The 21,328-nt window shown below is 40.5% G+C and overlaps 2 protein-coding genes and 1 long non-coding RNA gene across 7 annotated transcripts; 1 reads left to right on the forward strand and 2 right to left on the reverse strand.

The window, feature by feature from the left end:
• Positions 1-2,337: 2,337 nt before the first annotated feature.
• slc66a1 (solute carrier family 66 member 1) lies at positions 2,338-8,871 on the reverse strand. Of its 2 annotated transcripts, none has more exons than XM_029507283.1 (8): positions 8,758-8,871; positions 6,268-6,461; positions 6,062-6,191; positions 5,791-5,878; positions 5,458-5,612; positions 5,282-5,374; positions 4,625-4,810; positions 2,338-3,286 (listed from the first exon to the last, which is right to left on the reverse strand). In XM_029507283.1, exons 2-8 carry the CDS (start codon positions 6,453-6,455, stop codon positions 3,200-3,202), a joined length of 927 nt encoding a protein of 308 aa, XP_029363143.1. In that variant the 5' UTR covers positions 6,456-6,461; positions 8,758-8,871; the 3' UTR covers positions 2,338-3,199. The 2 variants fall into 2 exon arrangements, with proteins under 2 accessions (XP_029363143.1, XP_029363142.1); XM_029507282.1 differs by lacking the exon at positions 8,758-8,871 and adding an exon at positions 7,571-7,712.
• LOC115046724 (uncharacterized) lies at positions 7,783-16,431 on the forward strand. The gene is made up of 3 exons (XR_003840945.1): positions 7,783-7,885; positions 12,001-12,158; positions 16,384-16,431. It is a non-coding gene; the product is annotated as an uncharacterized LOC115046724 (long non-coding RNA).
• LOC115046721 (lysosomal amino acid transporter 1 homolog) lies at positions 9,209-20,214 on the reverse strand. 4 transcript variants are annotated; one of them, XM_029507281.1, is made up of 10 exons: positions 17,224-17,580; positions 17,018-17,147; positions 16,676-16,747; positions 13,970-14,163; positions 13,764-13,893; positions 13,185-13,272; positions 12,670-12,824; positions 12,493-12,585; positions 12,006-12,191; positions 9,209-10,792 (listed from the first exon to the last, which is right to left on the reverse strand). In XM_029507281.1, the coding sequence occupies exons 1-10, from the start codon at positions 17,301-17,303 to the stop codon at positions 10,706-10,708; spliced, it is 1,215 nt and encodes a 404-aa protein (XP_029363141.1). In that variant the 5' UTR covers positions 17,304-17,580; the 3' UTR covers positions 9,209-10,705. The 4 variants fall into 4 exon arrangements, with proteins under 4 accessions (XP_029363141.1, XP_029363140.1, XP_029363139.1 ...); XM_029507280.1 differs by lacking the exons at positions 9,209-10,792; positions 17,224-17,580 and adding an exon at positions 19,963-20,214 and having other exon boundaries at positions 10,863-12,191; XM_029507279.1 differs by lacking the exon at positions 9,209-10,792 and having other exon boundaries at positions 10,863-12,191; positions 13,970-14,160; positions 17,224-17,581.
• Between the last annotated feature and the right edge of the window lie 1,114 nt (positions 20,215-21,328).

Raw genomic sequence — 21,328 nt, forward strand, 5'->3', positions numbered from 1 at the left:
GGATCTTTTGGAGGTTTCACACTGTTGGATGCAGGGCTCGTCCCGGGGGAAGTGAGTGTTGCAAAAAGAGAGGGGCTTCACTGTAACATTCCCCCCAGTCAGCTTCCTCTGCATCAACACGCCTGAAAATGTAATCAGCATTAAAAAAAAAAGGAAAAGAAATGAAAGATAGGGCAATGTATAATTAAGTCTGGCATTTTCGCTGAACACAAACTTGAACAAACCAAACAAATGCACAACTCAGTCAGTTTTCTTCTCAGCGGTTCGGACCAGAGAAAACAAACTGATGGCATGTTCGAACCCCCAAACTCATTAGTCCTGCATCACTCACAGAACAAGCCTGGAGATAAATTCAGCACGTCGTAAATCCCTTCAGAATGTCCTCTCCATGTGGCCTGCTCCTCTCTTTATCACAGAACTGCTGGCTGGTAGCTGCAGCTCGATAACAGCCTGGACTGTTTACTGAAACTGAAGCTCACATATAAGTGTTCACTGGATTCTGTGAGTAAAGTCCATAGCTTATATGTGAGCATATGTGAGAGTGCAGTTTGGGGGGTGTTTGGCTATCACGAAAAGGAATGTAAACTGTCCAGTGTTAGTCATGTCCACTTAGACCATTTGTTGGAGACAATTTCCTCTGTTCTGTAGAGGTTATTGAGTGATTGAACTTTCAAATTAAACTGTTAGTTCATTGTCTTTTTTGATATAGCGGTTATGCATGATACAAAAATATCTTGTTAAAAGTGGCGTTCATAACAGTACTTGTCACCTACTGGTTTGTGTTTCACAGAAAATCAGAGGCCATGAGGGCCGTTGCCATCCCTTTCTGATGTTTGTACTGCAAAGCTGTGAAAAAGGGAATTTGCAGCATTCTTCTCCCCTCGCCATACATAGGTCCCTTAAGAGGAAACGTTGTAACCATCAAAATGGATTCATATTAGACCATATTTTATGATTTATGATTTATGTCTCTTAATGCCTGTCCCCTGATAATCTTACTTCACTAAAACATGACGGTTGGATTGTAAAAAGACAATAAATGTTAACATGCTGTAGGAGTAAAAAAAAATACTAATTTTAAAAAAAAAAAACCTATACTCAGTTGGCTAATCTGTGCTGAAAACCTAGTGGGTCTGGATGCAAGACCTGAACCTGCTGAACTCAGGACACTTAACACCTTGTATGTTACAGCTAGTTAGTTAGAGGCAGAAGCCGTGCACTCACCACTAATGAACCGTCTGGCTGTGTCTGGCGTCCCCACGTCCTCTCACTTTGTCCAACTCTTACTTGTGTTACCGTTGACTGCAGTCCAGCCTCCATTCTCTCCTTCTCTCTCTCCCTCACACACACACACACACACACACACACACACACACACAAAGTAAACAGAAATTTTCAAACAAGATTGTTCCTCTTTAAGGGTTTTTAGCTCAACATGTGGGACCGGGACCAAATATCCGTCAGTGAGTAGAAAACATAATTCATGTATATTATATGGGAATTAATTGGTGATTGTGACAAACACAGCAATGGTACTTGAGGGGCATGTGAGTGTATATCAATGAGGGGAAGTTGCAAATAGCACATATCCACTATTTAAGTTCCCACTATGGGGCCCTGTGGTTGCATGGGAGATTTGAAATGGCAACAGCCCGTCCTCTCATGGTGGAAATTGAAATCATCTCATTAAGAAATTCCCAGTATCGTGTTTATAAACATGCTCTTGTTCATTCTTGGTGATGGATGTATGGACCCTATCACTGACTCTTCCTGCTAACTCCCCATGCCACTTAAAAATCTTCTTGCCACTGTTTCACAATTGCAGACTAACTTTACACACACACACACACACACACTTATTGAACCCTTGACATTTTCAGTACTGACCTTGCCTCCTCTGTGGGTGGGCCCTTACTAATTGTGTGTATGTGGTTGCATCATGCTTAACAGAGAGAAAAATGTGTGTTTGTGCGTGGGTGTTATGAGATACTAGGGGTACAAGTTAGAGGCCAGTGTGAAGCTGCTAATGAAGAAAAACAACATGGCTGTCAAGGCCTCCTGGGAACAGGTCAAACTGTTGAGGTTAGTGGGGGCAAAGGGTCGAAGGTCAATGGTCAAGACCAAGAGCACGCCTTGACCTCTGTGGGGCGGCAGAAAAAGTGGGAGGCAAATAGAGTAAAATGTTTGGAAGGGAGAGCATTCTTCGTCTGAAGCAGAGTGGTTATATAAAATTCATAAATCAGAACCAGAAAAAAGGACAAACAGCAAAACTATAATGAAGGAAACTAAGCTAATCTTAAATTACATAATTAGGAATTTAATCAGACTGCAAGGAACAGATAAAAAGTTCGTATTCATTTGTTTAATGAACGTAATTTGTTTACAGTACACTGACCCACTGAACATTTTTTTAAGTACAACTTAAGCACTTTTGCTTAAAAATTTGCAAAAATTGTGAAGATGAAAATGTGTGAATTAAAGAAAACTGTACCGCAATAGTCTGTTTTGAGTGATGTAGTCCAACAGTGCAAACAAAACCAGCCAAGTGTTTGTATTTGGAAATAGTAAAATAAAAAATACATGATTACAAATAAAAATATCCCTAAAATGCATAAAAACAGAATTGCTCCAAAACATTTTTTGATTACAGCACTTCATATAAACATCAATTAAAAACTGGCTGAATACTATTAGACTTTTTCCCCCCTCGAAAATAGTTTGAAAATTTTCTCATGTGATGACACTCATCACAGGTCAAAAAACAAAACATAAACCGCTGTAAACAACATCTAACGACGCAAATTTAAATTCAATAACCATCTAAGTGTTTGGCAAGTAAAAAACAGTGGAATCCTGGAACATATTAAAGACACCTCTGAGAAGCCTGGCCACTTCCAACAACAGATTTAGGTGTTTGCCATGTATCAGGATCCATCCTTGTCCCTTTAAAATTGATTATAAGACTAGTTTGAGTCCCATCACTGCAGCTGAACATCAGTGAGGGCAAACCTCTGCCACTTGTAGCTGGCAGATAAAAACACATTGTAAACATAATAAAACATAAAAGAAAAGAGCACAATAAATAAAACTATGAAATTAAACTAAAATGTACATGCTTGGTTTTGTGTTGGAAATGTAATTTGTGCACTGGAAGTGAGTGTCTGCTCATTTCCCAGCAGTGCATCCTTAAAGTGTACTTTTAACTACTGATCAGAGGAGTCGCCTCATCCCAGCTTCCGTCCACACCCACCTGAGCTTTGCGGTAAATAAAGAACTGAACAGAAATCTGAGTCACAGTGTCAAGGAAATCAAAAGAAATCATGGGAAACAAAATGAAAAAATTCAGTCAGAGAAGTTCAGCTGGAGAAACACAATAAATGCAGGTTGTAGTGCTTTTGCATGTGTTGCCCAAGGTTGATTATGAGCTGGGCAAATTTCCCTGGACCCTCACATTCCCTTGGGTTCACTGTGAGGCAGCTGCTATATGTTAATTAATAGAACATTGACTTTTATATTAGTTCGTATTGTGATCACACTGTGCCTATCTTAAATTGGGTTTCGTCATGTTCTTCTAGAGAGCACTGTCCTACAGGGGCTATTCGTTAATTAATTTTTTTAAAGTTTCCTCTGCAGCTGCTGGTAGTTGCTGTCACTTAGCAAAGTTTTTGGAGATCCTAATGTTTAAAATAGGGCAGCATCCTCCCTCTGAGCAGCATCATGTCTTCAGGACAGAATGGCAGCTGCAGTGAGTTATGTCACAAGCGGACAGGCTAGCTGGTTAGCATGCTAACTTCAGTAATACAAAAAGATTGCATTGCCATTTCTTTCCATCATTAGAGACACCTATTGGTGCGACAAAGAATGAAGCTTGATGCTGCAATCACAAAAAAAATCCCTCTAGACTGGAAAGTAAACAGCTGCCAGCATTGGATACATGGAAATGGTAAATCTCTACATAGCTCCTTTAAAGGAATAGTTTGACATTCTGATCAGTTTATTTGAGAAATGGACTCACTCTGATTTAACGAAAAACAAATTATAAGATTGTTCATATGAAGTTACAGCCTGGAGCTTATTAGCTTAGCATTAACATTGAAAACAAAAATCTGTATCAATATTTGAACTCTCAAGAAAGCCAAGAAAGTGCTGCTGCATTTGACTACTAAGAGCCAACAAGGTATATTACACACTGCAGCAGGTACAAAATAAATAGGATTTTTTGTCTCCCATCTCTCCTAACCAGCCAGAGGATCGCTGCTCAGTAGTGATCGAAAAGGAATGTTTTGTCTTTGGCCATAAAAACATCTGCAACCAGTAAGTCACATAACCTTAGAAAACAGTGAGGGAAGCTGCTTGACACTTCAGCCAGCCGCGTGGCCTCCAGGGGCCAGTAGTGTGGCACTAATAGTTCTGTTACTTTGCTTACAGCAAACCAGATCCCTGTGCGTGTTTGGACCTTTGTAACTGTGTATCATGTTTCCACTCAGTCACAAGACATTAAACCCATTTGATGAATTGCGCTCTTGAATATGTCAGTACTGCCTAAAATGCAGCATACACAGATACAGTAGCCGACATCATCTTTTTTTTTTTTTTTTTTTTTGGTTTTCCAATCAAAGGATACAATGAGGTCTAAAGAGAGGGTGCCGAGGCTGCCAATGAGCCAGGGTAGGTGATGGACTATGTAGCTTCTCTCGCCTTTGCCGTCATCTGGGTTCTTCAACAGGACACTCAGACCATATGTGGTGTTTCCCAAGATGACCAACGCAAACAGGAAGTAAGAAACACCTTCTGTTGACTTCCTCTTGAACTATGGGGAGAAATGAAAGGTTGGGAGAGGGAAGTGGGAAGGAATTGCAGAAAAAAAATACAGCCTTTAGGTTGCTTATTTAGGGTATCTTGCATTTTGCCTCATTCATTTTTTTTTATTTTGTGATTAAATGCAGTTTTTGGCTCTTATTATTACCTCATCTGACTTATCTGTAGCCTCACCTGTGTTTAAACATGTACATTGCATTTTTAACTTGATAATTTTTTTCCATCAAAAGAAAACATGATTTCAATGTTATTGTTTTTTGTTGATTGGATATAGTTTTTTAAAAGTAGCATAATAAAACAAATACAACTGAGCACAAAAGGGTGATGCTATTCCAAAGGGGAATGGCATTTCTCATTTGGATTCCATTTCTTATGATCAGTCAATGTCTACTACTACTAACAGCTTGAGATTTATGCTAAAGAATTTATACATTCATGGGTGATCCCATTGTGTCATACTCACATTTGTGTACATCTGTGGAAGTCTGGAACAGAGGTAAAGCACTGATGACACGGAGCCAATGGTGAAACCAATAATTTCTTTTTCGGTAAAAGCCTGAAAAAGACACAGCATTACTCAAAAAAAGCCAGCTGTAACTGGTGCACTTTCAAACTGAGCAATAAAAGACTGGGACTCACCTTGATTGAGCTAACATCAGAGGTTGATAGCAAGGTGCGACTACTGAACCTATTGGGGGTCACTTCATGTTGGACGTCTCCCCCTGGAAAACATGCCAGGTTTGTGGTGAAGCCCAGGATGCAGACTAGACCCAGCACATTCACGATCCTTCTACCTGGAGAACAGTTAGGTTTACAGTAAATACTGGGAAAGACAGCTCAGCACATTCCTCAAAGGTAATTAATAAATTAATAAAAAGGCCTAGGCCTGAGGATACTAAATGAAGAGACAAGATGCTGTCTATATTATCATTTGGAAAACTGTATAGTAAAACAAATACAAGAAATACTCACTTTCATTCATTTTGTTCTTTGTCTTGTAGTACAAGTACATGGCCAGCATCAGTAAGTCAGCGAAAACGTAATAAATAGCTGTATATGTCTGGAAGACGGGGATAGAAGTATATAACAAGTCAACAACAACAGTAGTTTCTGTCTTTAAATTATCATCTTGATTTATGTATTATAGATGAGAGAAATTATTAAAAACAACAAACAATGATTAATGAAACTAATTTCTTAGCTTGTTTTACATTAAAACAAACATTATACCAGGACAAGTCACCTGAAGGGGAAGCTGGTCTGCTAAGAAGGAGCCCACCAGATTGCATGTGTCACCTGCCAACCACAGGAGCAGAAACCAAATAGAAAGGGCGCTGTCCATATTCCCAGTTTTGCATGATCTGTAGTACTGTCTGCAAAACCATGGACACAATAATCAGAATCATACACTGCATCGAAATGTTTAAAAGTGTTTCTTCATGCACTTACGGAAGCGAAGAGCCCATGAAGCAGAGGATAGACAGGAGGCCAAGGTACACGCTGGCCATATCTCTTGCATCCCGGGCACACTCCCCCAAACCCTCCCAAACCCATTTGGATCCATTAGGACACAGAGAGGTGAAGTTTTGACTGGTCCATCCGACAGCTTCGTGTGTGAGGACTCCATCTGCCGACATTATATTCTGCAAAAATAATGATAATAATTATTGGTACTGTTAATAATAATGATCCTTGTGCCACTTTGTCACCCTGCATAGTCGGAATAAAGGGAGAAAAGTCAACCACAGATGCAAGCACAGGTGCACAGTATGAACTACGGGTGGAGGGAAAAGTCGATTCCTGATTGCATCGCGAGTCTCTCTTCTCTGCAGAGAACTCAATCAACAGAAATGTAAAATTCCACTCTGGCCTATAACAGCTTGGTGAGATGGGTCTTACGGGCTGGACCAATTGGATGGTCAAACGTCATGGACGCAAAACGTGCGTTGTGTTTACGTTCCCAGCTCGGCCTCCAGGCTGAAGAAATGTGAGGCCCGAGAGGAAAACAATCCGACAGGACCCCCCCTCCGGTCCTGGAGGCATTTTGGCTTCTATGAACTTAAAGAAAAAGGGAGCTCCAGGTCGCATCTTTGAAAAATGTGTGCCTGTCCAGTTGAGTTTTATTGATAAAATACAATTGAAGTAAACTAGTATGTTTATTTTAATTATGGACATATTACAAATGTATTCGACATATTATTAAAGTGGCAAACAGTCATAGTGTGAAAAATAGGCCAAATATCAAAATAAACATTTAAAAAGTAGCGTGTATCTTATATGAAAGAAGGGACAGTGCACGCTGATGAACAGATAAACATGCAAATGATAGCCGCCGATAATTTCAGTTCCTTTGTAGGTTTGTGTAGCGGATTAAAACTACATTTAAAAGTGTGACAAATAAGCATTTTATTATTGAACAGCAAGCCTGGGAATATTTACTGGGAGGTACATGGAGAGTCCCACCACCAGTTTCAACACAAGACAAATATATTAACCGAAGTGGTTTTCCGACTAACACGATCGCTGTGGATTTAGTTAGTTAGACTATTAAAACATGTAACCCTCCTGTTTGGATCCAGAGTTTACTGATGTTGGTCTGGTTAGATCAAGACAGCCGAGATTACAAAAAAAAAAAAAAAAAAACACAAACCAAAAAAAAAAAACCACAACGGAAAGTCGGCACGCAGCTAGCTAGCCGCAACAACAACGCCCTCAGAGGAGACAGACGAACAGAAGAGCGGGGTTTTCTTGCCTCTGCAGTCGCTGACATGTCGACGAAGCCCTCCGCAGAACCGCAAGCTTCCGCACAATCTGCGAGAATAAAACGGAAACCCGCAGCGACTGAAGCTAACCTGTCCCTGCCAGCTGATTGGTCTGCGTGCGCCAACTTCCGCCCGGGGCACGTGACCGAAAGCCCGAGCGCTCCAAAACAAAACAAAACAAAACAAAAAAAAAAAAAAAAACCCGACCGCCTTCAAAATAAAAGTTTAACTGAATTTAGGAGGCATTATGGTGAGTGAGGCGACAAAACACTTTCACACGGGACTAGACAACAACCCAGTAAAAGGTAAAGTCATGCCAACCATACATTTTATTTATTGGCATAAAAACATAACATATACTCGTAATTAACTTATAAATGAATAATTAGAGTGATGACTGAAACGACTGATAATCAACCAAACTCGTTGTTGATTGTTTTGTTTAAATTAATCGTTTGATCAATAAACTAATCATTTAATTTCCAATACACTGATTAAAGTGCCACGTAAAGTCGGAGTCAACAGGGGCCGAAGAACAACACCACCCCCCCCCCCCCCCGTCCCTTCCGGGATTATCGGACGTCACATTATGTACATTATTCTCTGAAACTAATCGTTTGTGTTTGTGCACAAAGTGTTGTCTGCACTGTCCCTCGGAGGAAGTGACATAACTTAATCTAATCTATTCTAGCATTGATCTCTTCTCTGGTGCCGTCTGTTCCACTGGAAAAGATTTATTAAGACCTCGAGACAAGCTCATGGTGCTTGATGTTATTTTTCCTCTTCAGCTGATAGGCAGCAGTTTTGCAGCACCAATATGATTTCCGAGCATTCGTACATTTCACATACACGCATCACATATCAGCCAGCCATGTTAAACTGTATCCTTTGGCCGCACATGGTAACTCAGTCTTTAGTCCCAGAGGCCTCCGACATTCATCCACAAGCCAAAGTGACATTTCTGTGAATAATAATGCTCGGGTCCAGAAGGTTAATCCTCTCTAAACCGGGCCTGTATGCAAATACAGCCACTCACTCAGTAAAGTTTGGAGTCATACAGACTTATTCTCCACGTTTTCAAATAACAAAAACAAAAAACAACAACAAAGGACAGTAACCTGTTTGTTTGTTTTTTTTTTCTCGGTATGATATGCATTTGTCAAAAAAGGAGACCTACCTCGAAAAGACGGCAGACCCAACGTCAGATCTTGAATGACAGGGGAAAAAAGGGATGTTTTTTCTACATCCGTAATGTTTTAAGGTGATAAGGTGCGTCAGCTGACCATCAAACTGCCGACTCAGCGCTGAGGTCAGCTGCTGCGGTTTTTCTTTCTGCTTTGTTTAAAGTTAAGTTTCCACTAATGTCACATGTTCCTTTTTACTGTCGATGTTGTATCGAATCAACAGACTATATTGGAGCAGTTAAAATATATATACATTTCCGCTCCTCATAACATTTTATTTGTGCTTAATTATACTCCGATATATTCTTTCACAGTGCAGTGTGTTTGCATCATGGCTCATCTCAGCAAAGGCTGACCCGTGTGGTCTGATCCAACAGACGAGATACTGTTGCTGATAGAAAGGTGTCACAATTCACAGTGAATCACTGTGGATGGCCAGGTGTGTGTGCGTCAGTTACCTGGGGAACACATGGCACCAGGATGCACTGTGGGAAGAAGACAAGCTGGAGGAGGCAGTGTGATGCTTTGGCCAATGTTCTGCCGGGAACCCTCGAGTCCTGCCATCCACGTGGACGTTACTTTGACACGTATTACCTTGTTGCAGACGATATACACACTTTTTCATTGAAACGTTTCCTTGGTGGCTGTGGCCTCTTTCAGCAGGATAACATGCCATGCCACAAAGCAAAAGTGGTTCAGGAATGGTTTGAAGAGCACAACAAAGCGTTCTAGGTGTTGACTTGGCCTCCAAATTCACCAGATCTCAATCCAATCGATCTGTGAGATGTGTTGTACAATCAAGTCTGATACATGAAGGCCCAACCTCGGGACTTAAGAGGTCTGCTGCTAGCATCCTGGTACCAGATACCACAGCACACCATCAGGGGTTTAGTGGAGTTCAGGCCTGGACTGATCGGGGTTATTTGAGCAGCAAAAGGGGAACAAACCTGATTATCCATATTAGGCATGTGGTCATAATGTAATGGTCGATTGGTGTATGCTGAAACATGGTGTGTTCCTTTTGTTGTGACCACAGACTAACATTACAGCTCGTTGTGCCATTGAAAGAATAGCAAATTTGCTCTTCCTGTGTTTATGGCATTTAATGGGAGTTAATTGACAAAAGTGAAAAACACAAAGGGGGACAATGCTTGCACTAAGATGTGATGTGTGTCAAGACTGTGATGACCAAATATCTATCAGCAAGAAGAAGAAATAAAACATGCACCTGGGATTTGAACTTGTCAACCTTTTGGGTTCCCTCCTGGTTGAAACTAAAGCCATCTCTGGAAGAAGTTTCCAGTGCAGAGTGTTTGTAACAGACTTTTGTTCATCCTTGATGATGGAAAAATCCTCCTTTTCACAGGATTCTCTTAAATAAACGGCCCACTTAATCTGTATTTAAGGAACACTGACTTCCCAAGTATGTTTAAGATTTCCCAGTAAGTATGAAACTTTCTCTACGAAATGTGTGAAAATCTGTAAGTTAAACAAAGTAGTAAATGTCTTTCTCTCACCCATAAACTGAATGTAAAAGATGCATCACAGCCAAAAACAAAAGATGAACCGCTCTACAACACCAAATTTCAGGATTTCATTCATTCGTTCATTCATTCATCTACCAACTACGCATTTCTGGGTCACGGGCAGGATTTGATGCAAAGCGTAATTTAATAACTTTGACAACAAAGCATCATAATAATTTTAGATAAACCTCTGTATGGTCCAGCTGACACCAAAACCAGATTTAGGTTTCTGACATTGATCAGTTCTTTTCATCAAACTGATGCTGTGACCAAAAATAAGAGTTCAGGATACGCCCAAAAAAACGCAATCTGTTATTGCAGTTTGCAGATGAAAGGAGTAGACTAAATAAAACTATCGATTGAGCCTAAAGGTATTCCTGCTCATTTCCCACCAGTGTACCCTTGGTGCGTTGGTTTAGCTCCCTGTCACAGGTGTCATCTCATCACAGCTGCCATCCATCTCCACTGAAGCTTTGTGGTAAATTATGAACTGAATGGAAATCTGAACAACAGTATCAAGGAAAGAATTTGTTTCAAGTTAATTTTATTCTAATAAAAAAAAAAAACTGCTTCTGTCAGAGAAATTCAGTTGGAAAAACACAACGAATAAATTATTACATTATTACTTTGCATACTGGCAAAGTGGACAACTTCCTTGAGGCCTCAGGGTCCCTGGGGTTTATTGTGGGGCGGCTGAATTTGTAACAAAGAGAGCATCTGCTTCTGCCGGTATATTCTGCATTCTTCACTAGTCTTGCCTTGTATTGTCATTTGGGCCTGTGGCAAAAACAAGTCTAGGCCTTTTATTTTTTTAATTTGAACACATTGTATAGGAATATATATTTTGAGATAAAATTGTCTGTGATCCAGTGAGCAAAAAGTACTTAAAACAAAGTAAATTTAAAAAGTGGAAATCCTGCCATAGCCAGGAGCTGATTCTGAGCACAAAGAGTGGAAACAGGGGAGACAACTGACTGTGAAAAGATACAGCAACTCTACAGCTCGCTATATAACACAATATTCTTTTCTTTGTTGACAACAAGACAGACTCCCTGAGTCTTTGGACCTTTGATACTGTCTATCATGTTTTCGACCCAGACAGTCACAAGACCGCAGTTTGTCAGTTTGGCTGACAAACTGCCCTCTTCTAAACCTCAGAACTGCCTAAAATGCAACACGTGCTCTTTCAGTTTGCTGGAGAGTGGCACTAACAGAAGTTGTGCTTCTTTTTTGTTTGAATTTGTTTAAAGGATACAATAAAAATCATCTCATTAGCTTAGCATTAAGATTGAAAACAAAAATCTTCTTGTGTCGATATTTGAAAGTCAGTAAACTAATTCTTTACAACTTTTGTGCTGCTGCATTTATGACTACTAGGAGCCAACAAGGCATAGAACACAATGCAGCAGGTACAAAGTAAATAGGAAACCAAGAGCATTTTTTTTTTCTCCTGTCCGAGGGACACTGTTCTGCTCAGTAGTAATGAAATTGTTTAGAGTAAAAGGTTTTACAACCATCAAGTCAAATCACTTCAGACAACAGTGAGGGAAGCTGCGTGACACTTCAGTCAACCATTTCTGTGGGGACTAAGAAGACAGGTGGCCTCCAGGGGCCAGTAGTGCAGCACTAATGGTCTTGTTACTTTGCAGCATACACAGCAACAGCAGCTGACGCCATCTTTTTGTTTGTTTGTTTGTTTTCTGTTCAAAGGATACAGTGAGGTCCAAGAACACAGTGCCGAGGCTGCCAATGAGCCAGGGTAGGTGATGGTCTATGTAGCTTCTCTCACCTTGGCCGTCATCTGGGTTCTTCAACAGGACACTCAGACCATATGTGGTGTTTCCCAAGATGACCAATGCGAACAGGAAGTAAGAAACACCTTTTGTTGACTTCCTGTTGAACTATGGGAGAAATCAAAGGTTGGGAGAGGGAAGTGGGAAGGAATTGCAGAGGCAAAAACAGCCTTAAGGTCGCTTCAGGGATGCTTCAGAGAGTCTTTTCCACCTTCTGATTTTTCCTGGTACATGGAATGCGACCTCTTTCACTTTCTTTGTTCATGTTTTGCAGAAATGCAACTTTTGCCGCCATTATTATTATTATTAACATATCTGACTTATCATTACCCATAACTGTATTTAAATATGTACATTTTCGATTACATACATTTTAGATTCGTGGGTGATCCCATTGTGTCATACTCACATTTGTGTATATCTGTGGAAGTCTGGAACAGAGGTAAAGCACTGATGACGCGGAGCCAATGGTGAAACCAATAATTTCTTTTTGGGTAAAAGCCTGAAAAAGACACAGCATTACTCAAAAAAAGCCAGCTGTAACTGGTGCACTTTCAAACTGAGCAAACAAAAGACTGGGACTCACCTTGATTGAGCTAACATCAGAGGTTGATAGCAAGGTGCGACTACTGAACCTATTGGGGGTCACTTCATGTTGGACGTCTCCCCCTGGAAAACATGCCAGGTTTGTGGTGAAGCCCAGGATGCAGACTAGACCCAGCACATTCACGATCCTTCTACCTGGAGAACAGTTAGGTTTACAGTAAATACTGGGAAAGACAGCTCAGCACATTCCTCAAAGGTAGGAAGGGGGACAGACGCTGCCACAACAGCATGACACATGTGATGACATAATTAAAGGGTACACTGACTACACACCTGTTTGGACTAGGCTTGGATCACTGTTCATCATTGCTGATCTAAATGTATTGATTATTGGTGCAATGCTTGTGCATTAAGCAGATATTTCAGAATTTATTGAAGAAATGAGCAGTGCCTGCGTAGAAATGGACTCACTGCAATAGTCCTACAGTTGTAGTTGCACATGTTTGCACATAATTTGGTAAACTGTATAGTAAAACAAATAGAAGAAACACTCACTTTCATTCATTTTGTTCTTTGTCTTGTAGTACAAGTACATGCCCAGCATCAGTAAGTCAGCCAAAACGTAATAAACAGCTGTATATATCTGGAAGACGGGGATAGAAGTATATAAACAACAATAGTTTCTTCAACAGCTTATCCATTTCCAGGTCTCAGGGGGTGCTGCAACCAATCCCAGCTCACTATGGCTGAGGGTGGGGTCACCCTGGATAGGGACAGCAGTCCATCACAGGGCCAACACACAGAGACCAACTCACACTCACACCTACAGACAATTTAGAGTCACCAGTTAACCTAAACATGTCGTCTTTGGACGGTGGGAGGAAGCCCACACAGGCACAGGGAGGACATGCAAACGCCACACAGAAAGGCCGGGAACTGAACCTGTGACCTGTGGGGCAACAGCGCTAACCACTATGCTGCCGTGCTGCCAATAGTAGTTTCTGTCTTTAAATTATCATCTTGATTTATGTATTATAGATGAGAGAAATTATTAAAAACAACAAACAATGATTAATGAAACTAATTTCTTAGCTTGTTTTACATTAAAACAAACATTATACCAGGACAAGTCACCTGAAGGGGAAGCTGGTCTGCTAAGAAGGAGCCCACCAGATTGCATGTGTCACCTGCCAACCACAGGAGCAGAAACCAAATAGAAAGGGCGCTGTCCATATTCCCAGTTTTGCATGATCTGTAGTACTGTCTTCAAAACCATGGACACAATAATCAGAATCATACACTGCATCGAAATGTTTAAAAGTGTTTCTTCATGCACTTACGGAAGCGAAGAGCCCATGAAGCAGAGGATAGACAGGAGGCCTAGGTACACGCTGGCCATATCTCTTGCATCCCGGGCACACTCCCCCAAAGTCTCCCAAACCCATTTGGATCCATTAGGACACAGAGAGGTGAAGTTTTGACTGGTCCATCCGACAGCTTCGTGTGTGAGGACTCCATCTGCTGACATTTTCTGCTGCAGAGGAAATAATCATCATTGAGATTGGGAACACACACAGAGTCACTGAACATTTAACAACTCTAGATGTTGTCTCGAAGTAAAGGCGCTGTGAAGTCAGCGCCCATCATCACTGCTCATGGGCGTTGGCTTGTGCAAAAGTAACTATGATGTCCTCCAGATACAAAGACACACATTATGCTCTATTGACATTACTGCTTATCATGAAAGTCCCTCTGGGATATGGCACACATTGGAAGTAGAGTTACAGTACATTAGTTTAAAGCTGAGTAACTTGTTTCTCCAAAGGCAACTGTTCCTGTCAAAACTTTTTGGTTTCAACAGGTTTGCATTGCGGCCGGGGTTTGAACCTTGACATGCAACGCATGTGTTGGACCACTGAGCTGCATCCCCTGGTTCTTGCGTTTACAGCATGATACAGCACAGCAATAAATAAATACAGTTTTCAGGAGCATAAAGCCTCCTCAGTAAACTGGAAAATAGAATTAACGATACACCTCTTGCACACGACATCCAATAACTTCCATCCTGAGCTCCACGCCGGCCAACCAAAGTCTCCACTTTGTCGCTGCTCTCAGGGGCCCGAAACAGCTCATCCAGGCACAGATGAGGAGTTTGAACTAAAGGAGGAGCGAGTCCATGCTCTGATGGATGGCATTTCTTTTGAAAGATTATTTGTTGATGCAGAAAAAAATATTTATTTACCTTTATTGATCTGACTCTTAATCGTACTTGAACCTGGGAGATTCCCACCAATGGTTTCAACATACCCTTAAAGGCAAATGTATAAACCAAAATATCTTATATTTAAAGTAACAAGATGTCATTGACTAATCTGCAAGATTAGCAATTTGCCTGTAGTTGTAGAGGACGCTGTAGATGAAAGAATCAGAATCAAAAACTGAGTACAACAAAAAGTATAAGTTTTGACAAATTAACTTTCTTCTGTTGGTTGTTGTTTGTTTTTTTGGTTGAATTGTGACAAAAGAATGAAAAACAGAAAGCAGAATTGGGGGAGCAGCTGCTTTTAAAATTGAAAAATAACTTTAAACTTTAATACCTTTTTCTACACCCACCTTACATATTGATTTATTCACATTTTAGGTTGTTTTAGTATATTTTATATACCCATTCAGAGGGTCTGTATATCATCATAAGCAAGTTTTCTATTAATCACTCTAAAATCCAAATAGCATTAAACACAAAACATAATTTAATAACTGCTGAGGTGTTTGACAACAAAGCATCATAATAATTTTAGATAAACCTCTGTATGGTCCAGCTGACACCAAAACCAGATTTAGGTTTCTGACATTGATCAATTCTTTTCATCAAACTGATGCTGTGACCAAAAATAAGAACGCTCAGGATCTGTCCATGTCCATCGGAAATCCTCAACAGATAAATAAAACTATCGATTGAGCCTAAAGGTATTCCTGCTCATTTCCCACCAGTGTACCCTTGGTGCGTTGGTTTAGCTCCCTGTCACAGGTGTCGTCTCATCACAGCTGCCATCCATCTCCACTGAAGCTTTGTGGTAAATTATGAACTGAATGGGCATCTGGCCGAAGTATTAAGGAAATCAAAAGACTACTGTTGGAAAGAGTTCATTTAATAATGCTTAAAAAAAGAAAACTGCCTCAGTGGGTATGTTCACGCATTTGGTCTCCTATTGCCAGTTGGGCCAAAGTAAGTCTACGCCTTTATTATTTTAGTATAATGTGATCACATGGTAGAGGCATGTGTGTGTAAATTCTGCCATAGCCAGGAGCTGATTCTGAGCACAAAAACTGGGAAAAGGGGCGACAACTGACTGCGAAAAGGTGCAGCAACTGTACAGCTCACTATAAAACACATTATGCAGTCCCTGCCCTCTCCTAAACCTCAGAACTGCCTAAAATACAGCACGTAATGGAGAAGACCTACAAGCAGAAGCTGTCTCTCCTCTCTGTTTGAGTTTGAGGATACACTAGCGTCCAAAAAAGATGGTACCAAAGCTGTTGATGAGCCACGGCAGGAGCTGTTTCTAAGGTTTTATAGCACCTGACAGGTGAGGGGGAAAAAGGGGTAGCAGGGAAAAGAGAGGAAATGAACATTAAGATTTTTTTGGGGGGACATTGAACTTAATTAAAATTGAAAATTGTGACCGATAAACATGAGCTAGTTTATGTTTTCTGTTTTTCGTTCATTAAACTTCTACCGCTTATCCGTTTCCAGGTCACAGGGGGTGCTGGAGCCAATCCCAGCTCACACTGGGTGAGGGCGGGGTCATCATGGACAGATCACCAGTCCATCACAGGGCCAACACACAGAGACAGACAGAGACCAACAACCACTCACACCTACAGACAATTTAGAGTCACCAGTTAATCCAAACATGTCGTCTTTGGATGGTGGGAGGAAACCCACACAGGCACAGGGAGAACATGCAAACTCTGCACAGAAAGGCCCCAGTGACCCACTGACAGTATGCAACTTAGTATGCAAGATTTAGATACAAAATACTCACAATAGTGTAGAGGAGTCTGGTGATGATGACCAGCAATGACAACAATGAGCCGCGGATCTCCAGATGAAAAGCCTGAAGGGCAAACCAAACAACCTTCACTGACACTCATCATGTTGGTCCCTGAGCAAGACAAAAATTTGAATTGACTTGTAATATGACTATTGGTCTACTATTAACATTATAAACATTATATAATACAAAACTTTGTGTCTATAAATGAAATTTCAAAAATAGTTTTAGCATCTTCTTCGAGCTGTTTGGAAATGATAAAAACAATGATTTATGAAACTAATTTGTTAGCTTGTTTTACATTAAAGCAAACATTATACCAGGACAAGTCACCTGAAGGGGAAGCTGGTCTGCTAAGAAGGAGCCCACCAGATTGCATGTGTCACCTGCCAACCACAGGAGCAGAAACCAAATAGAAAGGGCGCTGTCCATATTCCCAGTTTTGCATGATCTGTAGTACTGTCTGCAAAACCATGGACACAATAATCAGAATCATACACTGCATTGAAATGTTTAAAAGTGTTTCCTCATACGCTTACGGAAGCGAAGAGCCCATGAAGCAGAGGATAGACAGGAGGCCTAGGTACACGCAAACGCTCCCAAACCCATTTGGATCCATTAGGGCACACAGAGGTGAAGTTCCCCTCACTGGTCCATCCTACAGCTTTTTTCAAATTTTCATTTGCTTTGATTCCAGCAGATTGGGTTAAACATACATACTGACAATACACTTCAGAAATTTAGGGCTGATTGGCAGTGCTGGTGGTCGAGTGGTTAGAGTGCATGCCTTCCAGGTTTGATTCTGACTTGAGATCTATGCTCCAGGTCGTTCCCCTCTCTGCCAATTACTGATTGAAATAAAGGCATAAGCACCAATTATTTAAGCACCACTGAGTTTATCCATCCATCCGTAATCTATACTGCTTATCTGTCAGTGTCACAGGGGTATTAGAGCCTTTCCCAGCTGACAGTTTGACGAAGACAGACAACACCCTGGACAGGTCGCCTTAAACAGGTAGAAGCATTTTTGTATGTTTGCACATTTTTTTTTATTTACTTGCTTGTTTATATTTGCTTATATACACATCCTCATTTATTATCTTATTCGTCCACAGATTTATGACATAATATCTGTTTACTTGGCATTTCCAAAAACTCTCCAGCAAAAATGTATGAACTGCATGCTACAGATGTAGACTTTTCCAGTCATCACAGGGTCAAAGGTTGTTTGACTCGACAAAAAAAATCAAAACAGCTTGTTTAGATCCAGATTCTGTTGCTAGTTGGCTGATTGGATTAAGACAGTGGAGATTAAATAAACTTGTGTGTAGGCTCTTAGCCATCCAGGTTATCTCCAGCAGCTGGATTTAACTGTAAGTTTACCAGTTCCAGCACTGATAAATCCTCTTTGATGGAAGGTACTGTGCGTAACTTCACTTCTACGTCAGGTAACGCTTGAAAAACTTCGTCCCTTTAACACTCAATAGAAGCCAAAGGACAGATTCCCAAAATAATGTGTACGACAATGTTTTACAAACGCTCAGGATTGGAAATTAACAAAACATTTGGTTTACCTTGCCCGTGTGGTCACTGACATGCATTCAAAGTCACCTCAGGAATTTATTTATAAGCAGTCATCAGATCAAATATTAATGAACCACAGGTCGGATCACTGCCTTAGGACCTTTCCTGATTTCTCCTTTCTCAATATACCTGTCCTTGTCAAATTAACACTTGGAGAACCCCCAAAACAAAACCAATCTGAATTGAAGACAAATTACTGTGACCACACTGCTTTTTTTTTTTTTTTTAATGTACAAATAGCAATTAAAGATTGCTCAGACAGGTAATATTATCCCCTCAAAGTGGTACTGAAATGCTGCAACCAGCAATTACCTTCATTATTAATACATAATACAACAGTTATTTTTCCCCAAAGAATTATTTCTCAGTCAAAGTCCATAGGTATTTCACACGTTCATTATTTCCCAAGGGACATTCAAAGAGCCCAACTTTCTCACATTGCCTTTGTCTGGCTAGATGTCGAAAAACCCATACAGAATTCATCATGTCATAAAATAGCAATAGCATTCACATTTGAGAGTTGCAACCTGTATTTTTTTTTAATTATCATTTTTACTATTGTTATCCAACATTTAAATTTAAAAAACAAAAACTGAAATAATGAATCGATGATCAAACTTTTTGCTTGTTAATTTTCTGTTAACTGACTGATTAATGAGCTAATTATTTCAGCTCTCCTGTTGTCAGTTTCTAATAATAACAACAACCAGTTTTTACAAAAACTGGATTGTTACCATCAACAGTGATCCAAAGTTTTGCCCCAGATTTAGAGAAATTCCTTCAAGGTTTCTGGATACAAAAGCTGTTGGGGGCACAGGGTTAACTTCCAAAATCTGTGAACACACACTTGGTGACTTGGTGGGCCATAACACAGCAATGAAATCTCTCTTCTTTTCTTCTTTTTTTGGCAAGGTGGGGTCCTGATATAAACCACAGATCTACGAAAGTGCTGCATGCTCAACCTCAAACTGCAGGCAACGGGACAAAGTCACCACAACCTTTTAACCACGAAGTGAATAACTTTGCAAAAAGATGCAAAGCAGCCTTACACTCTATTATTCCAAAAAGATGTGGTTGCATCTGAACTCCTGATTGGAGTTCCTGCTTGACGCACTCCAATGTGTCGAGCAGGTAGGTGGATACAAATAATTCAGTCTAATACAGAGACAGGTGATGTATTCAAAAAGTCTTTACTTGTAGGAAAGTTTGATTCACAGGGCAGGCAGATGGGCCAAAGGCTGAGTCAAAAACACAAAAACTGGTCACGAACAAAAGCATGTGTTATCTGGCCTGACAGAATCCAACAGAGCTTTCCGTGGTGGGAAATATGACTTTTACACAAACATTCACCTGGAAACTATCCATCCGCTGCTTAAGGATCTCCTAGTTCCTTTTTTTATATAAATTAAAAAGTGAAACTTTCATATACTATAGATTCTGATAGAAAGAAATGGAAAGCTGGCTGAAAGGAAAAGTGTGGTAGGAAAATAAGCACAAGAGACGGGGATTAATCGTCTTGAGAAGAATGCAAAACAAAGCTGCGCCAACAACTTGGGAGGACTTAATGGGGAGTGGACTGAAACAGGAGTCAGCACATCATGAACCATCGCACACAGACAGGAAATGGACTACAACCATCTCATTAGCACTACTGAGCCACTCATTAGTCATACGATACAACAGTAGCGTCTTACCTGGGCTGAGGAGAAAACCAGCTGGAGTGTTCAGTGGCCCCTTCGGTCAGATGGAAGTCCATTTGGCATTTAGTTCGGACATGAAGGTTCCAGTTGGGATGAAGAGGTGAAGCGCAGCGTCCACTCCAAAGTCAGCACACCTGCTTCACAGAGATGCTTATTTCCTTTTCCAGCAGGACTCAGCACTTGTCTACAGTGACAAGGCCGCTGTGAACTAGTTTGCCGACCGTGATATTACGGTGCCAACCAAACTCCAAAGGCAATCTGCGGTGTGTTGTCAAGAGTGAGGTAAGAAACACCTGACCCCAACAATGCAGATGAGCTCAAGGCCATTTTCAAAGCAACTTGGACTTAGCATAAATGAACTGACATTTTAGAACGTGAACATTTATATACTGAAATTATTTAGGATTGAAATAAAAAAAACAAACAAAAAAAACTTAGTTTCAGACATTTGAGTTTTGATTTCCATGAGCTGTAACCCATAATCAATGCAATTAAAGCAAAAAATATGTATTTCACATGTAATGAATCCATAAAATATTATTTCCTTCTTTTGAATCAGTTGTTGAAAATACCATTGGGAAAGGCTGCTGTGTAATACGTTCACCGTTAAAAACGATCACAGCAGTGGCAACTGACTCACTCCACAGCTGGTTATTGCACCATGTTCCAAGGAGCCTTTTATCATGAGACACTTCATATGTGGCAGTTACAAAAGCTCAGGTCTAAATAAAGTTAATAGTGGCTTCATTCTTGTTTATCAGCCTCTCTGTATTTATAAGTATTACAAATAATAAAATAAATACAGTAACAGACTGTTTATCATCTTATAAAACAGTCCTTTCTCAAGTTTCACAAGGGCCGCTTTCTTCAACTGATGACTGTGAGCCCCAAGTAATCAATTGCATTGTTGTTTCTTGTAACTGATGTGCTGGTTAATGTATGTTATATATACAAACACACAGGTGAATATAGTCATGGTCAAAAATAGAGGCAACCATAGTATTCTGACTAAGGTTGCCAGAAATTCGGGGCACCAGTGTCAGAAAGCTGGTTTCCATCAGAGGTCATGGGTCATCCAGCAGGACAATCACCCAAAACATACTTCAAAAAGCAATGGCATGGTTTAAGACAAAACACTGGAGGATCCTGAAATGGCCAGCAAGGAGTCCAGACCTGAATCCCACAGAACAGCTGTGGATAATTCTCAAAACAACAGCTGGAAGAAGACACTCTTAAAATCTGAAAGACAGGAGCAGTTTGCAAAAGAGCAGACCAAATGTCCAGCAGAGTGCTGTGAGAAAGAGACAAATTCATGGCTACAGGAAGATATCATTTTCATCTACCTATTCTAAAGAATTTA

This window comes from Echeneis naucrates, chromosome 7, assembly GCF_900963305.1.
Source record: "Echeneis naucrates chromosome 7, fEcheNa1.1, whole genome shotgun sequence".
NCBI lineage: Eukaryota > Metazoa > Chordata > Actinopteri > Carangiformes > Echeneidae > Echeneis > Echeneis naucrates.

Coding starts and splice junctions, on each gene's coding strand:
- slc66a1 (XM_029507282.1), bottom strand. Junction 4,811..5,281: donor TTCCACAGATGTACACAAAT/GTGAGTATGACA, acceptor TTCTCCCCATAG/TTCAAGAGGAAGTCAACAGA. Junction 3,287..4,624: donor CCCTCTCTTTAGACCTCATT/GTATCCTTTGAT, acceptor ACTGTGACTCAG/ATTTCTGTTCAGTTCTTTAT.
- LOC115046721 (XM_029507278.1), bottom strand. CDS start 17,303: ATGGATCCAAATGGGTTTGGGAGCGTTTGCGTGTACCTAGGCCTCCTG. Junction 16,748..17,017: donor CAGACCAGCTTCCCCTTCAG/GTGACTTGTCCT, acceptor TTTGCCCTTCAG/GCTTTTCATCTGGAGATCCG. Junction 12,825..13,184: donor AAAGAACAAAATGAATGAAA/GTGAGTGTTTCT, acceptor ACTGTTCTCCAG/GTAGAAGGATCGTGAATGTG.